This window comes from Apostichopus japonicus, chromosome 19 (assembly GCF_037975245.1).
Source record: "Apostichopus japonicus isolate 1M-3 chromosome 19, ASM3797524v1, whole genome shotgun sequence".
Lineage (NCBI taxonomy): Eukaryota > Metazoa > Echinodermata > Holothuroidea > Aspidochirotida > Stichopodidae > Apostichopus > Apostichopus japonicus.
The window spans coordinates 15,997,275-16,022,974 of NC_092579.1; the positions used below are offsets into that span (position 1 = coordinate 15,997,275).

The window sequence follows — 25,700 nt, forward strand, 5'->3', positions numbered from 1 at the left end:
CCCCACCCCCTCCCGCGAAAAAAAGGAAATCTGACTAAGAGCCTAATTTCATGAAGATGTCATGAGGAAAGGGAGTCCACTCCTACAGAATCTATACATGTTAGCAGCACTGAAAGTTTCCCCGGAATCCCTTACATGGATGCTGAGAAGGGGGAGGGGGGGGGGAGAGGGGTGGGCGGGAAGCAATATTACTTTTTAGATGTCTCTACGCTAACCTTACAGCAACGTGAGTCATTTGTCCAACAGACACATGTCATGGCCTCTGCTTAAACTACGATCCGTGGTTGTAGAAACAGTAAGGAGAAAAAGTAACATCACAGTATTTCAAAGGTGTGTATGTGTGAGCGGAGGGGGGGGGGGTGTAAACTACCCGCAGCTACCCGACTCATCTATGTAACACCCTCATAAACTAGTATGGAATGGTGTCATGTGCCCGGGAAGATTTACACCCCCCCCCCCCTATGTCAACCTCACACGAAAGTCCTAGCTATTTACAAGCACAAACTTACAGGTAGACCTGTCACCCCAGTGAACTTCTTGAGCTACAATGTGGTGTATGTTACTAAAATGTAACTTGAGGTGTCGTTAGTCCGCGATTGGAGTATTTCCGCTATTAAAGTATTAAATCAATTTTGTATCAAGTAGCAAACTATAGCAAAATCGTTCCAACTGTAGCCAGTGGAGAATGTATTTGTCTAAGCATTACAAAAGAACTTTATCCTGTCAGACACAACGCTCAAAACCCTGTGACGTCAAGGCAGCAGGCCAATGTTCAGTAACCATCTGGTATGCCCCGGTCATCCTGCCCCTTCGTAACCAGAGAAGTCAAAGACCCCTCTGTGTGACTGAATAATTTAAAAGCGGTATCCAATTATCGATCAGACTACCTTATCACAAAAGATTGTCCCTCCTTCGTCGGTTACAACAGGAGTGTGAAAGGTTGTCGAATCGATTCTCAGTTTAGCCATTGGTCAATGTATTGATTGGCTATGCATATAACTGGAATACAAGTTACTGTTACCTTTAGTTCTCTCACTCCCCCCATACACCCTAGAACCTTTTTGAGAAATGAATATTAAAATGATATTTAACATCATTACACTACCAATCATGCCTTATTTATCTTGATATTAACCACCAACCTCTTCTTAATCGCTTTCCTTTCCAAACATAGAGAAGACGCTTTCGGGGCTTAGCCTTCCTTTAGCATTTTGATGAAATGGTGATTAGAATTTCCGGAGGGAGAAAAACCCCAATGAACAGCCACTTGAAAACTTTCTCGTACCTTAGTTAACTATGCTTATCTTCTCACAACACAACAGAACGAATTAATCACCGGCCATTTTGGAACAGTAAATATATTCTCCCTGTTTGGTTTATTTTTCTACGGGGAGAATGACCTATAATTGTGGAAAATATATGGCTTTAAAACGGTTTCAATACGCCTAATTTTTAAAGCAAAGCTTTTTCATTGCTTCAAAAATGACAATATTATTGGATTTCTGTTTTGTATTCGTGGTAAGTTAATCACTTCATTACATTTTCGTGATAAAATTTCGTATTTTCGTTAGACGCTTATTTTAGGTCATGCTACCCTACTAATCTTCACGTTTTATTTATAAGATAATAGCATATATTTTGCATGATTTACAGTTCTCTCATTTGAGGTGTTTCATTTCTAGGTATTCATATAATCATAAGATCATAACAACCTACATTGTTCGGCTGCATTAATAAAAAATAAGATTATTTTGAAAGGTCAGTAGTATAGACCACCTATATATAGAGCCCAATTAGATTGCTAATATTTGCTTAAAATATGTCAGGGGAAATGAATTCCAAATTGTACCCTGACAATGAAGAATGTTAAATTGCATGGGACAATATAATATCACATGGGCGGTTGAAGGAGGGTGGGGTTTAGGCGGGCACCCCATTTCGTAAAAAAACCCAATATTTAATAAGTGCTCCTTCAATAAGTTAGAAGTGCCCCATTTTGTTTTAAAAAAAATAGTTCATAGTGAACTTAACAGGCCTGTAGAAATATATAGAAAACAACGGAGATTATTTGTATATCTTCTTGCATATTACTGAGTAGGCCCTAACACATTGGACATTCTTTATAGCAACGTTTTGCTTTTGATGACAGCAGTATGACGCCATTTTGTGAACTAAAAAGTGAACATCATATTGATGTAGGATATATTGATGTGGAGGATCCATGATGTCTACAAAGGGGTGATAGGGCGGGACGTTGCCGGTGGCGATAATCGGCCGATACCGAAAGTCACGGTACTGTCGGAATAGCGGTTTAATAAAGAACACATTATCGATGAAAAATAAGACAGAGTGAATATTCTCAAAGCATGCTAAGATATTACCACTGTGCACCTAATAAATGTAATAAATAATAAACGTCCGTCATCCGAAATTGGGGTCACAAGATTGTCGATATTTGTGGGGGAAAAGCTCATGAAAATACCGGTAATTTACTCCAAAAGCTGCAAAATATAACACAATAATTAAACACCCTTGGTTATATAAACGAAATATCTCAAAGGAGAGGGGGCGCCTCAGGCTCCCCGTATACCTCTTGCAAGGCCACAACATCTGCCATTGGAGCTTCATCTAGAAGATCAAGGTGCAAATTGTGGTCACAAAGCCAAAAAAGTTTGAATATAATGGATAAACATAATCAAACGAACATTGATTCAAATTCAGATTAAGACAAAGTTTCCTTATTAATTATAGCACAAAATATAAATTTTATTATCTGAAGTAATTTTTTTTTCAATTGGCACATAATTTTCTGTCATATTTCTCGCAGCAATATCTTGTATATATACCGAAAATATAAACCTGAGATGTAACTGGTTATAGCTTTTTGAATATTAATAATAAACGAGATGTTAATAGTTGAAATCAAATATAGATCATTTTGTGCTCCAAAGATATTAGTGTATAATGAACTTGTGTCAAAATGTCCATCTTGCACAATTTCTACCTGATACATGTAAGACAGGGGTGGGCAACCTTTTTGAATGAATGGGCCAGATATAAGGAGTGAAAACTTGACTGGGCCGCACCTAACCAACGACCTGCCGTTGATTTCAAACCTTTGATTCCGAGGACTTTCAAGCAATAGGTGTGTGTACTTAATCTGTATTCACAAAAATAAATAATGTCAATACAGCACAGTTGATAATTAATGGGTATAATTGGCCTACCTGACAGCATCATTATAGTGCCGATAAATTCAAAGCAGCTAGCTCGTTTGATGTAAAATAGATTGATTTCTTTTCTATTTCTTGAGACATCTCACGGGCCGCAAAAAAATCACTGGTGACCGCATGTGGCCCGCGGGCCGTAGTTGCCCACCCCAGCTGTAAGACAACATAATCAAATTCATGATAATTTCTGAGTTGACTTCACAACCGTATATTATTTTTGGTTCTTTATTTTACAAAAGAGTGAACATTTAAGTTGTAAAAAAACGATTCTTCTTTACTCTCCGTAGGTCGGCGCAATATTTCCACTTGTAAATGGAGGTATGTGATTTTTGTGTACCATTTGTTTTGCTTTTTATAATTGACACAAATTGATTTAAACTTGCGGTTGCGGGTCATTTCCTTATTTGAGGTGTGATGTTTCACCAGAAACAAAGGAGACGTTTTGCTTAATGATATAAAGCTCACTCCATCATAAACCCCCCCCCCGCCCACCCCCCACTACTCACCTTTTTCACTCCACCACTATGCCACCGCAACCACTAAAGAAAAAGTACTTTGCCGTCTCCCAGATATATCCATCCATGGATTCGCAACTGATATTCCGATTATAATTGAGGGAAGAGGGGGGAGGGGGGGGGGACTACACTTTAGAAGATCCTGCTTGAGATGAAACCGTCAGACCCACTAATGTTAATGTTTACCTATCTACTCAGGCTTTTTGCAATAGATAAACAGTTGCCAAAAGGAATTCTCCTTTCCAAAGAAACCCAAAACAGTGATTAGATTGTTCATTATATACCCCATTTGAGGTACCCATCCCCTACCCCTCGTGCTTTGAATATTTTCATATTTTTCTTTTTCATGACAGAGGAAAATTACTGTGACGTCAGCTCAATCGAGTTTTCGCCTATTAAGATACGGCTGATGTCGGAGTCAAGTAACAGACTCGTTATTATTGATGACGTAGAACTATCCTGTTACGGTAAAATTAAGAAGTGGATTTATTACAGGTAAGTTTTATACGGCTATATTTTGTGATATGTTGTAATAAATTTGTGCCACATCTTCCCCGTAATAGGACTCCATGTGTTTACAGCCAGTCCGCTGAATATTATGTAAAAGGTCATTTTTCGTTCGTCGCATTATTATTATTATTATTTTACTTGACACATAACCAACCGTTATTATTATTCTATGTGATAAAGATAACTTTCATGAACAACTTCCATAAACAGCTATCACATAATTGACGTTTACTCAAACACAAGACTGAAGACTTGTTCAAGTCTAAATATGACAAAGTCAAGTTGCTTGTGTTTCAAGAGGGTTTCATGATTTTTTTCTTTGTTTATTACAATGCTTATTTTCTGCCAATGGCGATATGTTTTGAAAGTGCTGAATCTATGACCTCCTAACTTAATGTGACGTAACCGAAATGTCGTAAGGATGTCATTAGTTTCAGTGTCGAAACGGTTAACATTTTACGTCTAAATTATATAAGGTAAAACAAAGTGAAAGAAAAGTTGTTCACTACTTTATGGCACTACAGATTTACAAAGTGACAACTCCCGGACCCGACTTTTAAACTAGGGTGTCTCCTAAACGAACAAGATTTTTTCTGGACTGCTTGTGGGAGTTGTTCTTCACAAAGAGATCTCTGCCAAATAAAACAAAAATGGCGGATTTGAGTTTGCGTGGCTACGTTAATTTGTAACAAACATGCTTGCTGGGATCCAGCTAAATCTTGAGAGGAATCCATTAGCTGAGATCTGTTTTCTATTGACTGTAAACTTTCAGTAGGATGTATTTTCCGTTTCCTTTCACGACAAAAAAAAGAAAATCTTGTAAACAGATTTTTCGGCAACATTCACTAAAAATTTAGCTTGAAACCTCTTCGACATGATATCTGTCTGTATGTTATAACAGCTCTCAGCTGGTAAGATATAATTAAAATTGAATAAAAGAAGAGTTTATGATTGATGACAAGTTGAAAATGAATTGGAATCAGGTGCTGACATGTTGGTTAGAAAATCTCTGATTTATGCGTGATTATATTTGCTTCCTTAAAGAACACTTTATCCAGAACCCTTCCCTTATACTTTGCTTGTGTTCCTTGTCATACTTTCAGCTCAACTAACGCAGATTGGAAACCCGGCGTGTGGCGGCATACTTCAGGAAACTACTACAAACTCGTAGGAGAAAACTATATTTCAGGTACAACCCAGGGTTACACCGTTTACACCGTACCAGAAGAAGAGCGAATCGCTTTTCAACCCGGTGATAAAATCAGTTTTCGATATTCAAGCTTCCCGCTCCATTACGATCAAACATCTGACACGCATACCGTGAGATATGCAGGAGTCAGTCTCAGTACAGATATATCGCCTGGAACTGTGTACAGTGTTGCTTCGACTCTGACCAGGGCGTACTCCCTGAAAGTAGTTTTTGAAGACGAAGGTAAGTGTCTTAATTTGTTTTATCTATCATTCATTATTTTCTTAAACTTGTTTGTATCATCAAAACGTTTGAACATACTCTGTTTTCATTAACATACTCTGTTTCGGTTCAAGCATGTCGTATTGATGTCATAACCAGTACCGGGGTTATCCAAATCGGCAGGTGATGCAAATGTCCAAGGACCCTTTAATTAGTCAAAGGAGTCTTTGTGAAGCTTCCAGGCAAGACACTTATCAACTTTCTATTTCGGGTTGTCCCTGCAGAAGTTGCAAAAAAGGTGATGCCCGGGGAGGGATGGGGTGGGGCATGGGGGGTGCAAGCAAATGAGGTCTTAGGCCCCAGAGTTTTAAATCTTGCACTGATCCTAATGGATCATTTAAACCGTACATCAAAACAGAATCTCGATCTACCACTGCACACTTTATAGCCAAAGTTGCCTATCACTCAGTCTAATTTACATATATACGAATCCTGACTGACGTCTTTATGTGTCAGCAACCTATTACTGTGGATAACGGGCCCGACGAAAAAAGAGGGAAGTGGGTATGCATGAGAGAGACATGGTTCCTCTACTTTTCACAGCAATTATTTTCATGCAGGGTGTTGCTGTTACAGGCTGGCAGTTTCAGTACGACTGTACCCCACCCTTCCATCTCACACCTGTGCCTCATGTGCCTGTGCTTATACATTCAAATATAAATATGTATACCAATGAAAGAAGTAACATCTTTTCTTTTGTCAGATTTCAGTATGACGTGTCCGTCTGATGTTCTCGGACCAGATATAAAGGTCAGGGGATCAAATGACAGAGGGAACTATTTATTCCTTTTTAACAATATTCCCTTTACTTGTTATGGTCGCGTCCAAGGCTGGTCATTTTGGACTGTTTCTAACGGAGGATTTCGCGCGGGAGTCTACCGTCCGACCGGAGTGGACAATCAGTTTACTCTCATAGGCGAGACAGATATACCGTCAGGACACAACATCAACGAAGCCGTGACGTATAACATAGAGGACCAATCAGAATGGTTGGATTATCAACCGGGCGACATGATTGGTTGGCGGCTATACAGCGGTGGAAGTCAAGTTCGATTCGACTCCAGTGGCACTGAAATGATATCTGTTAAGTACGTCAATCACGCTGATACAGATTTCACTACAACGTCTGTCGGGGACACACTTAGTGTAACTGGTTCTTTGCAGAGGGCGTACTCCTTCCAGGCGGTACTTGCAACATACGGTAAATGCATAGCCCTTGTACGCCATTTTTTGTTTCGGAGAAAATATCAATTCAGAGAACCCTTTTTCCGTTCATAATCCTTAAGTATATTATGAAAATGAGAATACAGTATTCTTTATCCCATATTTTTGAGCCACATATTTCCTGTCCCCAGAGTTAACCCCGGGCCCTGGAGTCTTCCCCTTCCCGTGACCCCGTCTCGTCACGCCTGCATGTAGCTCGTTGACTTTAAGCGCAAATAATTACTTATAATTACTTTTAATTACTGTTATAGGCCGTTAACAAACACCACTATCAGTTGTATTCTATACCACTTCTAGTTTTTGAGAAATGACCGTTTAAACCAAAATCCAAACCCAAAACGCAATATTCCACTATCATAGCCCACTATTATGCCTCCTCTCATAGCTAAAATTTAATTACATTTCCTCATATAAAGATGTTTCAAAATTCTACAGGAATACAAAATGCGAATGGACAAGAGGCAAATGATGGAACACCGGGTAGATTAATCCAAGGAACAAAGCAATGCGTGGAAATGCTGTATCTCTCCTCACCCCCCTCCAATCCCCTACACCCCTACACCCCCTCCAATCCCCTACACCCCTACAACCCCGCACCAAAGAACCATATCGACTTGTGTTCGTTTTATATTTGTTTTAGAATACAAGGGTTGTTATGAAGAGGATTTCACCGATAGAGAGATGGCCATCCACGCTGGGACTTACGGCCTAACAGAAATGTCACCGAGTTATTGTATTGGACTATGCTCATACCTAGTCTACAAGTAAGTTGTGACGGATGGGCACAATGGGTGGGTGGTGGTTGGAGGTTGGGAGTGAGGGGGTTGTGGTGGTGACCTACGATTGACTTAGCCTACATCACAAATTTGCCGCTAAGATCAAAGTGAATATCTTCTCCCAATCTAATAAGCAATAGTAATTAGCAAATCTAAGTGCACTTGGTGGAATACATATCACTTCCCTTGCATCGTTTATGCAAATAAGGGATAACAGTGATATAACATGGAAAATCATTAGGTTGATAATTCCTGAATATACTATTGTTGTACCCGCAAAACAGGAAGCAAAGAGGTTTTGTTGGTTACCTTAGAAAACTCAACATGCATTTACAACTTTGATGTAGTTTTGACCTAGTTTTAAAGTTTTTAAAGGTACAGACTCGTCCGGCCTGATTTGTTATAACAACTTTGCGTTCCTTGGAATATTTAATGAAAGTGAGATTTGGTTTCTAAAAAGTAACTGTCGTGTCACTTCCGTGCCCATTGAACTTAAGCTTATAAAATATACATTTATTTGTATGAAAACGACTATTAAATGTCATACTTTGTCTACAGATAAATTTTAAAAAAAATCGAAATAGTATTATTTTTGTTAAAACGTCGGCGGTTTATGCAACACGTGGACCGTTGCGTAATTCCAAATCCAACGTTGACAGATGCTCCGTAATGATGGTACACGGTTATCTTCTTGTCTTGTTATATAGATATGCAGCCCTGCAGGATGGTAACCTCTGTTGGTGTGGTAATTCATATGGATCCTTCGGCTACGGTAACTCGACACTCTGTGACTATGACTGCAGCGGCAACCAATTCTTCAAGTGCGGAGGTTCTTTGCGTAATCAAATATTCGATGCCCCAGTAGCACTGGCTGGATATTATATAAGTCAAATAGGTAATAAAATCATCATATTCGATACTTCTCTTACATGTCTCCACGATACCGATGCAATCCCAGTATCTTAGTAGTTACGTAGCACATCATTCACCTGTCTCCATACGACATATGCACTCCAGTATACCTTAGCTTGGTAAGATTGAAATTTAGCACTGCGCTCCCATTAAAAAGTGCAATCGGTACTGCCATAAAATGTTTACCATCAGAGCGTGAAAGCATCGCTCTGTGACGCATTTTTCGGTCCACAAAGCCTTAATTTGTCCCGAAGTCAAGCGTTCTGTAACAACGACCGGTCAATCGAGTTAAGCTAGTTTGCCCTTCTATTTTGTCTCCATGCATATATCATTATCGTCTACAGTGTGTTTAGAGGAGGTTTGCATATACGTAATAAGTTATCTATACACATTGCACCCTGCACATGCCCCCCCCCCCATACCGTGCCGCTTCCACTTAAAACTATTATCGTAGCAACCGTAACATTCCTTCAAAATTAAGAAATCGTGAAGTATGTATAGACGCTCCATGGTCACATGTTCATAGTTTGCTCCAGGTTCACTGTATAGGTTAACAATTACAGAACAAGGAAGTATGGTAGGGAAATAATTCCATGGACAGCCTACTGTTGTACCCTCAACACATACAATTATTTTGTTGCTGGTAACCTATAATAGGTTACAACATTTGTTTTCAATTTTCTTATAGTGATTTTTTGCATTCAAAATGATTTCAAAGAAACACGTCTCGACGTTCTGAACTGCTTAGCACTATTCAAAACTTCACTTTGGTTTCTTTGACAGAACCACGATTTTTGTCACCTTTGTAATATAATTTTTTTTCCATCTCTATTTGTATTAAAGACCTGCAGATGACCTATACGGAAGTTGCTATATTCAGTAATTTCACTAGAGGCGTTGGCGTGATTTATTCATTCGACTTTGATGATGGGTTTTCACTGACAGGTCTCAGCAGTGGATCGACGTCACATTTCTTTGGGTATAAGTTTACTTTTAAAACATCTTTGTATATGTTAATTTTGGTAAAGTTTAGATGTTATCAGTATTCCATAGCACTTTCAGCGCATTAGCTTGACTAGTACAGTTTTCATTTCAAATTGTGGATGATGAATGTTTCAAGATATTTTGATATTACTGATTCGTCTTGTGTATGTTTTTCCATATGTAGAGTATTTAAACATGTTGCAATGAAAAGAATGAGTAATTTATCAAGCATTATTGAAGTTTGTTGATCAACCAACGGTATGTATCGCTGCCTTGATCGATTTCAGTCTGACCAGTGACGTATTTACTGTCATAATTTAACTATTCCTTCTCATATATTCAGGCACGTGTAATCGGGTCGGAGCCGTGTCCCCCCCCCCCCCATACACTGATTACTGTGCTCGCCCCTCATCACCATCATGTGTACAAGCACTTAAGGTTCAGAACACGAGTATAGCGCGTCCCTCCTTACATTGTCGGTGCCTCCTCAATAAATTGCTGGTGCCCTCCATAATCGCTGGTGCCCCTCCATAAATTGCTGATGCCCCTTCCATAAAATGTTTGTGCCCCTACGTACATTGTGGGTGCTCCCTCGATAAATTGCTGGTGCCCTTCCATAAATCGCTGGAGCCCCTCCATAAATTGATGATACCCCTCCATAAAGTGTTCTTGCCCCTACTTACATTGTTGGTAAACCCTCCATAAATTGTTCGTGCCCCTCCATAATTGCTCGTGCCCCTCCAACCCAGAATTCCTGGCTACTGGCCAGCATAAATTTCCATTTCCAAGGGTCACGTGATACTGATCACCTAACGTGACACCATCACTATAGTCTCGATGTAATTTGACAGGGTTCGAGAATGGATCAAGTTGTTTGGTTTATTGTGCGCATGCTCTCTATCTTGAGTGAGTTTGCTTTGGAAAAAAAAGTATCATTGCTTATATCTCTCATCGGTGTTCTAGCAAACCCGGTACTTACGCGATTGAAGGCACCGCCACGGATAACCTACTCAACAAGGAAACGCAACGGATAATCGTTGACGTAGAGACCGACCTGGTTGACGTTAGTATAGACTGTCCACCAGCCGTTGAGTACAACGTGATATTTGCCTGCAAGTTCTACTACTATCAGGGAACCAATGTCACAGCTATTGTGGACTTCACCGATGGACGAGTTGTCACTTTTGACACACAGGGTAAGATTCTATCATACTCGAAGACCAAGAGTTAGAAACTTCCACAATACAGGTTACCGTGGATATATATACGTCGTTTTAACGTAAATAGTTTTAAAGTAAGGCGTTGATCCCCTGTAAATGATAGAGTCAGTGTGCCAAATAAAGTATTGGTCCTGCTTTTTTCTCCATATTTTCGGGTATATTTCAGATGCGAGTCATTAACCAAAGTTGCTCTTCCTTATACTTCCATCATTTACATAATCTTACCGTTGTATTTCCTTAGATGCTGAAACATTACAATATGGAGATATGGTAGATCATAACATAGATCTCAATAACCAGCCAACATATCGAGTTTTCTTAAAACCAAACGATTTGATCCACGAGAACGGAAGGTTGGTCGCTTGGGAATTCAATGCCATACAAACAGGAACAGTCACCTTCCAGGTCAGCACATAATTTCATCTTTTTTTTGTTTTATCTTACACCTCGCCTTGCTTACTTGTCTCCTTTCTACTACTGCACTCTACTACATAAGTGAGACGAAGCCCAACGTTATGTACATGATAACTCTTAGAACTGTACACGATATACTATCCCAGGTTAATGTTACTTTCGTTACTGGTGGTGTATTGGTGGAATTCGTGTTTACTTTAACCGATATGAAAGAACGCTCCCTCCACCCTGCAGGTATGGAAGAACGCAGACCTTTCACATCGGTTATTAGTTAGTAAGTAAGCACGTATGAATAGATCAAATACAACAATATGATATCTCTATTAACTTATATGAAATAATTATATCTAGCTTTTTCCATAAAATTCCAAACATTAATAAAAATCATTCATTGATTCAATGATTTCTTCACAAGAGCAATACAGAAGTACAGAACATATAGTTCAAAAGACAATAAAGCAATTGTAATGTTAAGTGAAGAGGAAGATTTCTAAAAACAAAACATTAGTGGTCTTGGCATGAGCATGTACTCCATGAAGAACAATAGTAAGAGAAGGAAACAAAATCATTACTCACAGGGTGGAAAAGAAAAGAAAAGAGTTGGAAGAAAGTAAGGAATATAACCCACCCCTTCTCAGTATGACCCCCCTCCATCCTCCTCACCCTATATGAAAATGGGAAAATACTCCGAATGTAAGCTTATAAATGATTTCTACGTTGAGACTTTCTAAATGACTTTCAAAAAACCCAAAGTTCTGTACCGCTCTGGATGACTCGTATCTTCTTGTCAATATCCTCTATACAGATTTATCGTCCACGCTGTGCAGTCAACCGGAGATACTGTTTTCGATCCATGACGTGCCTTAAGTTATGGGAAGATTGTATGGATTATAAAAGCGTTTGGGATAAGAGTTGTGATGACGTAGGCAAGTTTAGCTTCAACCGCCGGGATTGTATAGTCGATGCAGACGATACTTTATCAGGTCAGCTGATGTTTACCTCACTTCCTCATGAATACGATTTCGTGAAAGAGTATGATTTTGCGGTTACGGAGACAGGCCAGAATTTCTGGAGTCTCGCCATTGCAGATCAAATTGAAGTCCTACCGGGAGATATGATCGGTTGGTATAATTCCAATAGTGGAAAGATCGCCTACGTCACCGCAGATACCACCGTCGATGGATCGGAAATTTTACCGACTACTAGCGGTTACGGTAACCGTCTAAGTTCTGGTTACTACTTTAGTTCGTCCGGGTCGAGCTTGCACAACTTTAAGCACGCCTTCAGAGCTCATGTGGTGCGACCTTCCCCACTCCACGTTTATCATAACTACACGTTCGGCTCCGCAAGGAGAGACGTGCAGATTAACGTCAGCAACTCGTTCGAGGATAACGTGACGGACACCTTCCGTGTGAAAGTCATGGTCGCCGTCGTGAACGTCTCCTTCGAGGCAACGGACTTGGGTAAGCATAAATGGTAAACGTTAAATATATACTGCCCTCTATTAATGTGTGGAAACATAATATGTGTACCAACACTGCATTAGAACACGATACATATTAATTGGAAAGTTGGGATAAAATGTTGCCAAGGATAGATAAATTAAGCCTTTTCAACCAGTTTCAGGTGTTAGGAAGTAATGATTCAGGCTGACATTTTGCCTGAAAACTGGTGTGATATTGCCGACTTCCACCCGAAGTCGATTAGTTGCATGTGTACATACATGTGTGATAGGAAATAGTTGCTCATCTGTGCGACCATTATTATCATTATTCTCGTATACATGTCTCCCCCCTTACAACTAAATTGTATCCCTTCACTTAATCACTGCACTGCCTCCCTGACCTCAGCTAGAGTCCACTTCCGGGTCATCACCCAATTCAGTATAATCCAAACCGACTTGTGTAAGCGTAAATGATGTACATACAGTGTCATTTGCACATTTGCAGTTGTTGTGTGGATATACAAATGGAAAAAAAAAAACGTTTATACGTTGCGTATGCAAATATGCTTCGATGGTCATAGCCTGACACACAGGTTAAGTCTTTCCTTCTTCCCCGTTACAGCTGTAACCAATGAACATGAAATAATGTACGTGAACGAACATCCGGGAACTGAGGTATGGTACCACTGGTTCCTTGGCAATGGTGACGAAATAATCACCCAGAATATGACTGTCAACTACACCTGGCCCGACGATGGGGTGTACAACATTACCCTGATTGCGTACAATGACATCAGCAGACAAATATACATGGTAAAGAATCAATTATGCGAAAGAATTCAATGCGTCCAGAGTTACATAACATTTTACAATACCCATTCAGCTTTCTTGTTTGTTAATTAATTAATTAATTCACCAGTCTTAAGTAAATTGAACATCCCCATAATATATTCGACACACTTTGAGTAAATATGGAAGGTATGCATATTTCTATAACTAAAGATGTGACAGTAAGTTCATTATTTTATAATCCAAATGAAAACTGAAATACTGGCACTCGATCCTCCATAACCCCCCCCCCCCCTTCTTCCCTTGTCACATATACATATGTTTAAAATATATAAAAAAAATGTCCTATTGAAGTAGAGTTGGATTTTGATATTATTTTTAATATTATATTAGTTTATAAATTTGGACATTATTATATTTTGCTTCCTGTAGAAATATATCGTACTACAAGACCGAATTTATGACTTCGAATGGTTAGATTCCGTGCCTCGTACAAAATGGCCTGCCTATCCAATCACACCAAAGATTTTAGACTCGCAGACTTACATCAATTTTGGTATATCACAAGGTGAGAGATATTTATATTTCGTATTGATTTTTTGTTGTTGTCTTTTCGCATATGCCTTCTGAAAAGTTATGCCTATATAATATGGAGAAGAAAATAAGAACATTGCACATTAATATATGCAAGGAAATGGCCTTGTCAAGGAAAAAAATACCCTCCTTCCGGACGAACGGTGAAAATGATCATAAACTGTTAAGAACATGATCTCCCTCATTCCATCGATCAGAACCAAATTATGTCCCGATTCTTATGAAAGTGTCATAGATGTTATCAAAAATTTGTTAGTACTGTCAGATAAAACAAATTACCCCAGCCCTCTCAAAGTTTCGCTTATACACAATCTACATAATATGACCATGTTATTCGGAAGCATGGATCCAACATTGTCTTTAACCCTGCCCCCCCCCCCCCCGTAAACGGATATGGTTTTAGTGGAAGTTTTATTACAGCATGTCACAGTTTGGCATGCCATTCCTGAATATATAGTGAAACTGATGGGTTCGCAATGTCCAGGGTAGGATAGTACCTTCTAAGAGCCCTTTTGTCAGAATATATTTTGGGTCCCAACTGGCTTTGAGACAGACAATGTAGCCATTGTGTTTACATTTTAATCCATATGCGCTGTGTATATAGTGCATATTCATAGTTTCATAGGTAATGTGTGATTATCATATGTTCATTTATTTACAGGAACTAATGTGACATACGAAATCAATATCGGTGACGGTATTATACCGACATTTTACTTGAAACACGATGAGGATCTCAATATATCGTCGTTGGTTTTCAACCGAACTGATCTCGGAGACCGGTTTCATGTAGAACATAACGGTATGTTGAAGTAATTCATTGTAGTTCATGCACACTGCAAGTATATATATATATATATATATATATATATATATATATATATATATATATATATATATATATATATATATATAAATATATAAATATATATAAATATATATAGGCAATCATGCGGTGCTGGGGTGGGGGCAGGCGAAATATTTCGAAAGTTAACCATTGTATTTCTGCTTATCCAAACTTGAAAAAATCTCACACGATTAGGAGGGAGGCGAGTACCAATTTAATAGAATCACTGTAAACCGAAAAATGTAGAAACCTATGTTTTTTGCAACAAATTAGTATTTTTTTCTTTTCTTTTTCTTCTTATATAGGTCTATCTGGTAGTGTTATAACAACATATGAAAGCATTGGTTATTACCCGGTATACATTAATGTATCAAACCGCGTCAGTTGGATGGTGATTGAAAGTACCGCGGTGATCCAAATCGATATAACTAATTTTAGACTGATCAAGCCACTACCGATGAAGTTTGGCGAATTCAACATCGTCGGTGTTCGATATGATTCTGGAACTAACTTGACATCCAATGGTACCTTTAACGGAACCGAATTCGATTTGACGGACCCTGACCAGTACTTCATAAATGAGGAAACTGGTGAAGGCTACATAGTGATCGGTACCGACAAATACGATGATCGAGGCTTTTATCCGATGGAACTAACAACTTGGAATTTAGTCAGCGGTCCCTTTACCGATATTGTTCAAGTACGAGTTGAGTTTGCGATTACTGATTTTCGTATGTGGGTCTCGGATCCGTACATACTTCCCTGGACGACCATATCGATTGGATTTGATATGCTTATCGGTTCCGATCTTTCATTTACTGTCGATTTTGACGACGATACGGTTTTGGAATATTACGACCTCGTGATGAAGCGATCGGGTGGCGACCATTACTTGGAATGGCATCAGTTTGGTGTTGCACGTGACTACAACGTGACCATTCACGCATCCAGTTGCGTGAGCAACGAGACTTTGCGATATTTGATTAAAGTTCAGAATCCAGTCGAAAACGTCACCATGACTGTGTACAGCCCCGGTACTATTCCATACCTTGAGGTGGGTACCATACGTTATGAGTACCTGTACTCCGGGGACCCAGATACGCCTCCAACAGACGCCTCAGTTGATTACTATTTTAATCCATATATTACCCCCGTGGAAAGATTTACCATTGATGATGCCAATCCCGTGGTTCAGGATATGCCGTTAGCTATCTTCGGCACTTACTATACCAACGTTAACATATCTAACCTTGTTAGTTGGATGTACTTCACGGCCGAAATAGAAATGGAACGACCTGTCCTTAACTTGAGGGTCACGTGTGATAGACCGCACATCAGGGTGAACCAGAAAGCTCATCTATTGGTCGAGATCGATTGGGGATCTAGAGTGTACTACACTTGGGATTACAAAGACGGTAACGTAGTGGACGTTCGCTTTGGAGGTAACATGTTTCGACGTCACGAGTACAAGGATGAAGGGATATTTTACGTCTCTGTAACTGCTACTAATCTTCTTGGCAGTACTACATACGTTCTGCCGTACCCAGTCATCGCACAATATCCGATAAAGGGATTTGAGTGGACCGGACGACGGCTAAGTCAACTACTCGTGCGAAACGGTTACGTCGCTGTTCCGTTTTATCTTCACATGAGCAAAGAGTTTCATTTTCCTACCGATGTTACTTACACTATCGATTGGGGTGACGGTCAAGTTGATAGCGGAATAGATTTAACGACCATTGGCGCGGACGCTGGTCGTGACACGGAAGCGGCCTACCACATAATGACGGTGAGCCACGACTACGTAGAGTGGGGCCACTATAACGTCACAATCAGCATGGAGAACCTCATTAGTGATGGCTCGTTGTTGTATGATATATGGATATACGAAACGATTACACAACTCGAGAAGGAAGTTGCGTACAACGAACTGATTCTCGACGGTGATTACTCCCTTGGCAACGCTACCTACGATAAAGAAGGCTATACTGACGGGCATAACTATTTTCGACTGGAGGAAGCCATCGTCGTCATTGCCACCCATGCCTCTGGAACTGGCCTTACCTACACCTGGGACTTTGGCGATACCACCTTTGTTCCTGATCCAGTCGTTTCCGATAACTCAACAATGTTGCCCACGACAACAACTATGCCGACAACAGCCATGCAAGAGGCCACAAGTGCGCCACCTAATTGTTCCCTTTTAATCGACGAATGGGTGAACGCTACTCTAGATCAGCTCGCTGCACGTGACTATGTCTTATATTTGGAGTGGTTCTCTTTACAACCCAACTGCTCCGAGTACACAACCACCGATCAGACAACTGAAGAGATAAGAACAACAACGGACACATTTACAACCAGAGACAGCAGAACTAATGCCTCTTCGCTGTTCAATACTTCGGCAACGCCGGCAACTTGGTCCAATGACAGTTTATTTACCACGGATCAGACAACGTATCAGACGACACAACTGCCACGAACACCGTGTCCGACCGGACCACCTCTACGGAATCAGATGGTTCTGTGTTCCAATTATTCTGATCTTTATGTTAACGATACTTTAGACATTGTTCTCAACTATACCTACTTCCTCAACGAGAACGATACCGTTCATATGGGTTACATTGTCCGCATGGTTAGGGACGACTATTGCCTTGATCGGTACGCACTGACTCGCATAGCCCAAGTCTTGATAACGCGTAACTACACCCTAGAGCCATCCGTTTGTCGAGATCCCACCCCACCACCACCGACTGAAACCCCAGCTCCTACCACGACCACTCAGCCAACAGACGCACCGACGACCATGCCACCTTGGGTAGTGCAAACCTCTGAACCAAGAGCGATATGGTGGTACTCCCGACGTGGAACTTATACCATTACCTTGAACGTTTCGAATCCAGTACACTGGGTACAGGTTCAGAAGACAATTAAAGTCCAACGTACCGTAGAAGATTTGGTTTTGACAGATCATGGACCTAGATCTCGCAACACCACCATTGAATTCGAGTTAAACACTGGGAATGTTGGTACCGACGTCTGTTACTATGTGGACTTCCGTGATAAGAGTTCTGATATAAATTCCATTGCATTATGGGGTCACCGCCCTACCTGTACAGCGAAGTATCCCGAGGATATGAATGATCCGTTTTTACGTTTCACTGAGGTCAGCAATGTCTACTTGGAGGGCTTGTTACTGGGAGGTCGGGATCCAAATATCACATTGAGTAACGTATTTCAATCTGTCGGGGCTTTCAGGTTGTCGGTGACTGCTAGCAATATGGTGTCCGAACAGGTGGTCACGCTACTCACCTCGGTGACGAAAGGTCCATGTTTTTATCCTGACGTCATCGTGCAATCGAAGAACCAATGCGACAAGTATTATCCGTTCTGCGATTCCAATGGATACCGAGAATATTTCGCATCCAGGGATGTCTATGTTTACTCTAGCGTTAAGATTAATTGTACTTCGGTTAAGTATGCCATGTATACCTGGCGGGCTTGGCAGGTTTCGGAACCGTCCATGGATCTGACGGAAATCTATGACCTCGGAGATACTATAATGGCTGGTTTCACAAGACGAGAATTTGCCATCAAGAAGGCCGTCCTCGGCTATGGCTTATACAAATTCGAATTAAACACATCTATGTGGGGAGAGAGCGCTGTTGAGTCCGTGGATTCTACCTTCATTCGCGTCGTTCCTACACCCCTCGTGTCGACTATCGGCGGTGGATCCGAGCGGAGGCTGCGGTGGGATGATAGGGTCACGATCGATGGTTACACTGATACATATGATCCAGATGTCGACTTGTCCGACCGCACTGGGTTCCGTTACATGTGGTTCTGTCGCCGGGAACACGAAACATTTGAAGAATGGAACAGTGATTACACGACAATGATTGCGCCGGGAGGGGTCAACGCATCGTTTGTTCACGAAAAGAGCGACTATGGCGGGTGCTTTGGTCGTTACGGTTTTGACAAGAATGGCTTTGGAAGTAAGTTGTAAACTCGGGGTCTTATATACACACGTTTCTTTTATGGCAAAGTTAATGAAGAATGCATTCAAAGGCCTTGGACTTCAGTCGTGAAAGCCAGCTTAACCTTCCCATACAAAAGTATAACACTTAAACATGTCACTAAACGAAGGTTCCCCTAATTGTGACAACAATGACCGCCTTGCAGGTAAATATCGACAGAAAGAAATATATTGTGTCATACTGTGTTAATGGAAACAACTATTCGGCGCCCTATACAGAACATTGCTTTCAACCTTTCCTCGTCCATTTGCATCATAGTATATATATATATCTACATCAAAATGCTTAGTAAAATTATTATTTAATTCGTGATCACCCTTTAAAAGAATTTTCACCCCCCTCCCCATATATATTTCATATAACCAAATTTGGAACGTACGTCAGTACGTCTCGTGAAAATAAAGTTAAGGTGTCAACTTTCAGCAGCACGCTAAAAATCAATTGAAGACAAACACGGGTGCTCTTTTTTGACAATCTGAAAAGGCACTTTTCTATATACTTATATTAACGTGAGGATTGAAAAGTAAAGGAGTTGAATAAATTGTTTCAAGTTCCACGCAGTGGATATAATTTACCAACAGTTATATATAGTTTTCGGTAGCAAGCAGGTTTCTTCTGCGTGCAAGGATAATTAACAGTTGTTTTTCATATTTCCAGGTAAACTGAACGACACGGTGGGTCTTATCGAGATTGACACATACTATATGTTTGAAAACATGAACTACGAATTAAAGCTAGTAGTGATTAAAGGAGACCGCATATCGATATCGTACCAGTCGCTTCAGATAGCTGTGGGTAACCCGCCTCAAATGGAGATAAGGTACGTCCCACTGCGAGCATACTACTTCAGGAGTGGATGTAAACCTGGGGGGGGGGGGGATTTCTTCTTTCTTTCTGAAATTTTTCTGCACTCTCAAAATCAGACTAAGAAAGTATTTTAATCCTTAAAATATATTTAGTGGACAACTTTTAAGCACGCTTCGCAAACGTGTCTGTCCGATTACGATTTTCTGATATTTTCTTATATATGCACCGATATACTTGCTCCGCCCCCTCCTCTCCTCGCCATTTCCCTCTTTCGATAATCCTGGATCTGCCTTTATAATTGTACTGCTTCTATCACGTATAGGTTACATGGATGGGCGAATGTTTCTAACTCGTTTCTTTTTTAACATGTCATAAAGTTACGGTATTTGCGGGATCGAACCCATTCACGTCTATGCATAATGCAAAAAGATTTCGGATGCGTTATATAATAAAAAATATATAATTCGAAACCATGTGCATGGTTTTCTTGAAAGAATATACAGTTTATGCAAACCAATTTGTGCAAGAAAAGACAGTGTATGAAAAGTCAACGACAATATAGTCTGTAAAAATCCTCTCTTTTTATTTATTTTCTAGACCTATGCGTGATTCTCAATTGATCGCTGCCACAGGTCATTCATTGTTCGTTAGTTAAAGATACCGCTTCGATCCTTTGTTTTGTTTTACGCTATATCGAATGTATGATTAATATTATCATTTAATTGTCATATTTTTTTAATTCTTGCGTATAGTTGCAAGACAAACTGTAAGATTAAACTCAACCCTACCAGTCGCTTTGCTCTTGAATCTCGTAATCTTGACGGACGCAGAGGAATGGTACTGTATTACCGGTAAGACTTCACAATATTGTATTGGTTAGGCTACTACACCATCAGTCTTTCCTCGGCAGCCTTTCAAATTCCTGAACGTACAGTTCCTCAGTTTTGTGGGGACAAAAGGGGCCACTTTTCATAAATAAGAACTGCCCATTTTGGTATTTATAAAGTAGGCTACGGGTCTCACTTTTCTTTTTGTAATATAAAATGGCTCTTTTGTCATTTTAATTGTGCCCTAGCCTTTGGTTGAAATAATAACTTAATTGTAATTAAAAAAGGATCCCCTTGTGGAAAACATTTAAACAGGCTACTGAACTTTGTAGTAGGCCTCGCACAGCGGATGAATTTTGTAGGAACATTTTGAAATACGTGTGCTTCACGCCTCCAATCAAAAGTCACGTGACCCAATGTCCCTCGAAGTTTGTGCCCTCTCTGTTCATTGAACCCTCAGCTCCGCAGCCCCGTCTCATTCACTGGCAATCACGTCATACTCAAACAGAACCAGTGGCGTATGGACGGTCAAGAGCCAATTATACAAAAGTGATACGAAGATTCCGTGCACCAGAATATCCTCGATAGGGATGCGAAACTTTAGTCACAAGTCACAACAATATTATACCTACCCTCTTGTCTGGTTTAGATCATAACCAAGTTCTAGTCATTTTGTCATTGATTATTTAGTGTCAAAGATATCCTAAAATTTATCAGGGAACCATCGAGCCCCTCACCTACAGCAAATTAGCAATGCCTCCTCAAGTATAGCTTAATTGACTCATATATGGATTCTCTAAGTGTTACGAAAACTACATTTGCTAGTAATCCATAGAGTTAGATATAAATAAACTTCGTCCAATCACTGTTGAGCTAAGAAGCGTACACAAACCACCCAAAGAAATTGTATTAAACATGTGAAACCATCTGACAGATAAACGATTGCGCAAAAGGGCGATCGACCTATCCCGTGATATAACACTGAATGTTGCATGGTTAAACCAACGAGTTAAATGAATCTGGAGGATTCATGTCAATTGGGTGCGCGCACCATGCATGGAGGGTCATGTGATGTGTTCCAGGGTGGTACCAAACTGATATTTCTCTGTAGCAGTTCGAGAATAGTGTTAGTGACTTCGTGAAAGATTTGCACCAAGACGGATCGGACATGGGAACTAACGGCATAAGAAGGTACTGGTACTTCAGGCCTACGAAATAGTGCTAATATGCTAACGTTAGACATGCTGGCACAGAACAAGTACAGATACATTGGGCTTGCAGCGGGAAATGTCGATGTCGCTGTCTGAATTGTATTTCAAGAACGATTTTTTGTCGAAAGGATTGTTGAACTGGACGTGTTGCTGTAGGGAAATGTTTAGTTCAGTGCAACCACGGAATTCTCCATGGAACAGAGCCTAATGCTGCTCGACGGGAATATAGCTACCACGTTAGGCTACAGGCACGGTTATTGCTAGGTAACGGGTGTCGTCTGCTGCTCAAAGCACGCATACACATTTACGTACTAGTTGGGTGAAATCATCATGCGTAATAGGGAGAGTAATATATTAGTACCACCCTGGAACACATCACATGACCCTCCATACATGGTACGCGCGTACGCGCGTATCTACTGTGTGATAGTTTCTCCAGATTCCTTTAACTCGTTCGGTTAAACTTGCACTGTTGCAGTTGTCCGGACGGTAACTACAAACCGATATTCTGTATTTGTTTTGAAATCTTAAGTAGCTGTGTACACGATTAACAGACCAGACCCATTACAAACTTTATACGAATTATCCTGTTGGCTAATAACATTCATTTGACAATTTTCCGTCGTTTGTATCTACGTTTTCCATCTCTGCTATTGTATTTTGTAGTTGGGAAATCTACACTGTGCGATATGACGCCGAGGAGGATAAAAATTACTATGCAGTCGTACCGCCTGGTCAGTGGTTGTCATTTTCCGGAACCGGGGACTCCATGGCAAATCTTGCCATGGATTCTGGGTTTTTTGAAGATGAAAGTAGCTACCGAGTGCGAATATTTTGTGACCGTAATCCAAGCTTTGAAAATTTCGGTTAGTACTTATTAACACAAGCTAGTCTCTAGCCTAGTTAACTTAACGTTAGGCTAACCAACCTAACGTAGGCCTATGTATAGCCTAGTAGCCAATACTGCTTAGGTGCGGGTAGTACTAGTACTCACGCCTAGTACTAGTAGAATGTGCATGGTCTCATAATTGACGCACTTAAAGAGGTTATGAAATGAAAAATTTTCATGTCTTAGAATGGTTTATCTACATTACTACAACACCATCCATGCACAACTTTCCGTAAATACGGCTTCAAACGCCAGAAATTCGCTGTCAAAGTATTCCCCAGAGACCTCTCGAGCTGCCACTCGTAAAAAAAAGCAAAGCTGCCCACCGCAGTTCATCTGACGTCATCAAAGGAACCATTTCAGCCAAAGCCGACTCCCCGCTGTTTACCGATACGGCGTTACACAGTTTACTACATGTAACCACAACACTCTTCTCATCAATTGAAAATGTCTTCTCCCGAATCTTCCGATTCAGAGGAAATCTCTCAGGACATTCGTAAGCTTTGACGAAAATTATTTTTTTGAGGAAGAAGAGGAGGAAATAGTTTTCGAGGGTGATGAAGATAATATCGGTGTCTTTCCCTATCAATTGAGCCCCTTGCAGAAGAATTGTAAAACGATCCCGGTGGCCGAGACGCGTTGCTGCCGATCGAAGTCCCCGAGCAGAACGGTTGGACGACCCTGAACCGAAACTGGTCGGTTGAGCATAAACAAAACCACCGTTATTAAGACCATCATATGATTTAAATTATCTCGAATGTCGATGATCCTGCTACTTAACTTCGTAGCGAAGCTTCTAGAATTTTGTGTCTTACAGTGCAAGGAAAATGTGACATTCTGTACATTGCAACCCTATAGTACTAGTAGTGGTAACATGGGGTCTAGACCTAACTAATAGACGTTGTATAACAGGCTAGCCAGTGTAATTGTATCATCCAACTGTTACGTAAAATCACAACACAACGCCAGTTTTACCACAAAAGAAAACTTGCAGATCTAGTATTGATTGTTCTTAAACCAACTGGCTTTAAAATTTGTGCGAAATATTAGGTAACCATAAAAAAAATCGTCATTTGCTGTATCAAGGAGGCCTAGGTTATGGTCATAACAAGTAATTTGGCAACAGTATAGGCCTACAGGCACTCGTAACGTTTTGTATGCGTAGTGTTTTGAGCGAGTCGTGTTCAAATTCTTCGATTTTGTCATCTTTTGGAAAAGCTTGCAGTAGAAATCCGTCTTTACTTGTGGTGGAGCAACCTGATACCACATATCGGCTCGGCATTTTTAACATTTACGAGATAAATTTACGTAAAAACAAACTCCAAACACCAAATCTCAATTACTACGGAGCAATGCAACAGTGTAATGGTGTGTGTTCTCAGACGTTTAAGAATGTAAACATAGCGTCTCGGAAGTGAGCTGAGTTCCTCGACTGACGTCACGCCGCGTTACCGTAAATACAACAATTTTTAGAAAGTTTTTATTACCCTCGAATTTTTGATCGTTTATTCCTCGAGAATGCAAGCTTCGTTTGACACAAATTGGGTATCATTGGAAAGCTACGAGTGTACAGAATACGACGATAAAGAATTTTTTTTTCATTTCATAACCTCTTTAAGGATTTCTATCAACGAAAATCGAAATCACTCAACTGTATTCGTTTTTCATAAGTGTATAGTTCCTCAGAAATGTAATGATCACAAAAGATTTATTGTTCTGTGACTAGGCTACGCAACGTACGACTGGTCCCAGAGAGTAGTGGTATTATATTGAGGCTATGTTGGTTATATTTTAGAGAGTAAAGATTTCCAAATGCTAAGAAAATGTACAAACCTGGGGGGCGGGGGAGGGGGAGGGTGTTAAAGCTTAAAAAAACACAATTTGATCAGTATATACCTGAAATGTATTCAAATTCATGAGATATGTAACTCTGCTTATCTGCAAAAAGTTTAGGTTGCCTGCTGTATCGTTGCTAGTAATAATTGAAGGTGCGTCAATTATAAAGGTTCGTCAATTATTTCGCCTTTACTATATAGTAAAGGCGAAAAACAAAGACAGTTGAGTGATTTCGATTTTGCGTTGATAGACATCCTTAAGTGCATCAAATTTTGAGCCAGCTCATCATGCTACTACTGTACTAGATCATACTTCATAGATGTAATTCTTTACAATTAAGGAATGATCTAGCATAGAGGTTTGGATCATGGCTACATACGTTATAAGTATTGGATCACGCAGGGAAACTTATCCTGAAATTGTGTTTGCAATTATGCATGAAGACTACAAAGCACAAAAGCTTCACAAAATCAGATATGTACAGTATACCCGTATATATATGGACTTGGATCTGATAACAAAGTGTGAATGATAGCAGATCTGCTATTTGATTCTTGTTTTTATAGTGTTACAGATTTAGGCATATTCCATAGTTTTAATTACATGTTGATAGCTCTTTAGTATTGTGGTAGTTGCCTGTGCATCACACAAAATACAATTAACCTGAATGTTTAGTGCTGCTTAATTAGTTCCATTGTGCAAAACGTGTATAAGTGATGTGTACTTATATGTTGCAATCAACAACAATACAAAAAGGTGAGAAAGGAAGTGACAAAATTGAATGCCGTAAAATCATTAGTAGGCCGCGAGGTCTCTCCCTGTAGAGAAGATAAAGTTTTAAATGAAGATTTAACGATAAAGACTTGGGAAGAAAAAAGATGAAAAGCAGAACCAGACATAATTTCATTGCAAAATAACTTTTAATGACCAGTTCCATCACATGTATTCTATCCAAAGGATTAGCATCAGTGGAATTAATCACAAATGAACGCCCAGCTGTTGGTAACTGTTCAGTGGTGCCAAGCAACGGTACTGCTCTGGAGACAGAATTCAATGTCTTCTGTGAGGATTGGACGGATCCGGACATGCCGCTGAACTACAGATTTGCACAGCGACTGAGGGCCTCGGACGCATGGACGTGGATCTACAGTGGTATGATG

The 25,700-nt window shown here is 40.1% G+C and overlaps 1 protein-coding gene across 1 annotated transcript in view; it reads left to right on the forward strand.

Moving 5' to 3' along the window:
- Window positions 1-1,467: 1,467 nt before the first annotated feature.
- LOC139960703 (uncharacterized) overlaps window positions 1,468-25,700 on the forward strand; it is a 51,777-nt gene continuing 27,544 nt past the window's right edge. The window contains exons 1-19 of the mRNA XM_071959279.1: window positions 1,468-1,518; window positions 3,518-3,548; window positions 4,099-4,240; window positions 5,359-5,687; window positions 6,430-6,927; window positions 7,591-7,714; window positions 8,434-8,621; window positions 9,482-9,617; window positions 10,586-10,818; window positions 11,084-11,247; window positions 12,062-12,719; window positions 13,323-13,513; window positions 13,922-14,057; window positions 14,745-14,885; window positions 15,236-18,928; window positions 19,628-19,790; window positions 20,530-20,628; window positions 22,482-22,681; window positions 25,498-25,692. Of these exons, the coding sequence (XP_071815380.1) occupies window positions 1,483-1,518; window positions 3,518-3,548; window positions 4,099-4,240; window positions 5,359-5,687; window positions 6,430-6,927; window positions 7,591-7,714; window positions 8,434-8,621; window positions 9,482-9,617; window positions 10,586-10,818; window positions 11,084-11,247; window positions 12,062-12,719; window positions 13,323-13,513; window positions 13,922-14,057; window positions 14,745-14,885; window positions 15,236-18,928; window positions 19,628-19,790; window positions 20,530-20,628; window positions 22,482-22,681; window positions 25,498-25,692 (7,357 nt within the window). The 5' untranslated portion in view covers window positions 1,468-1,482. The remainder of the gene's footprint in view (window positions 1,519-3,517; window positions 3,549-4,098; window positions 4,241-5,358; window positions 5,688-6,429; window positions 6,928-7,590; window positions 7,715-8,433; window positions 8,622-9,481; window positions 9,618-10,585; window positions 10,819-11,083; window positions 11,248-12,061; window positions 12,720-13,322; window positions 13,514-13,921; window positions 14,058-14,744; window positions 14,886-15,235; window positions 18,929-19,627; window positions 19,791-20,529; window positions 20,629-22,481; window positions 22,682-25,497; window positions 25,693-25,700) is intronic.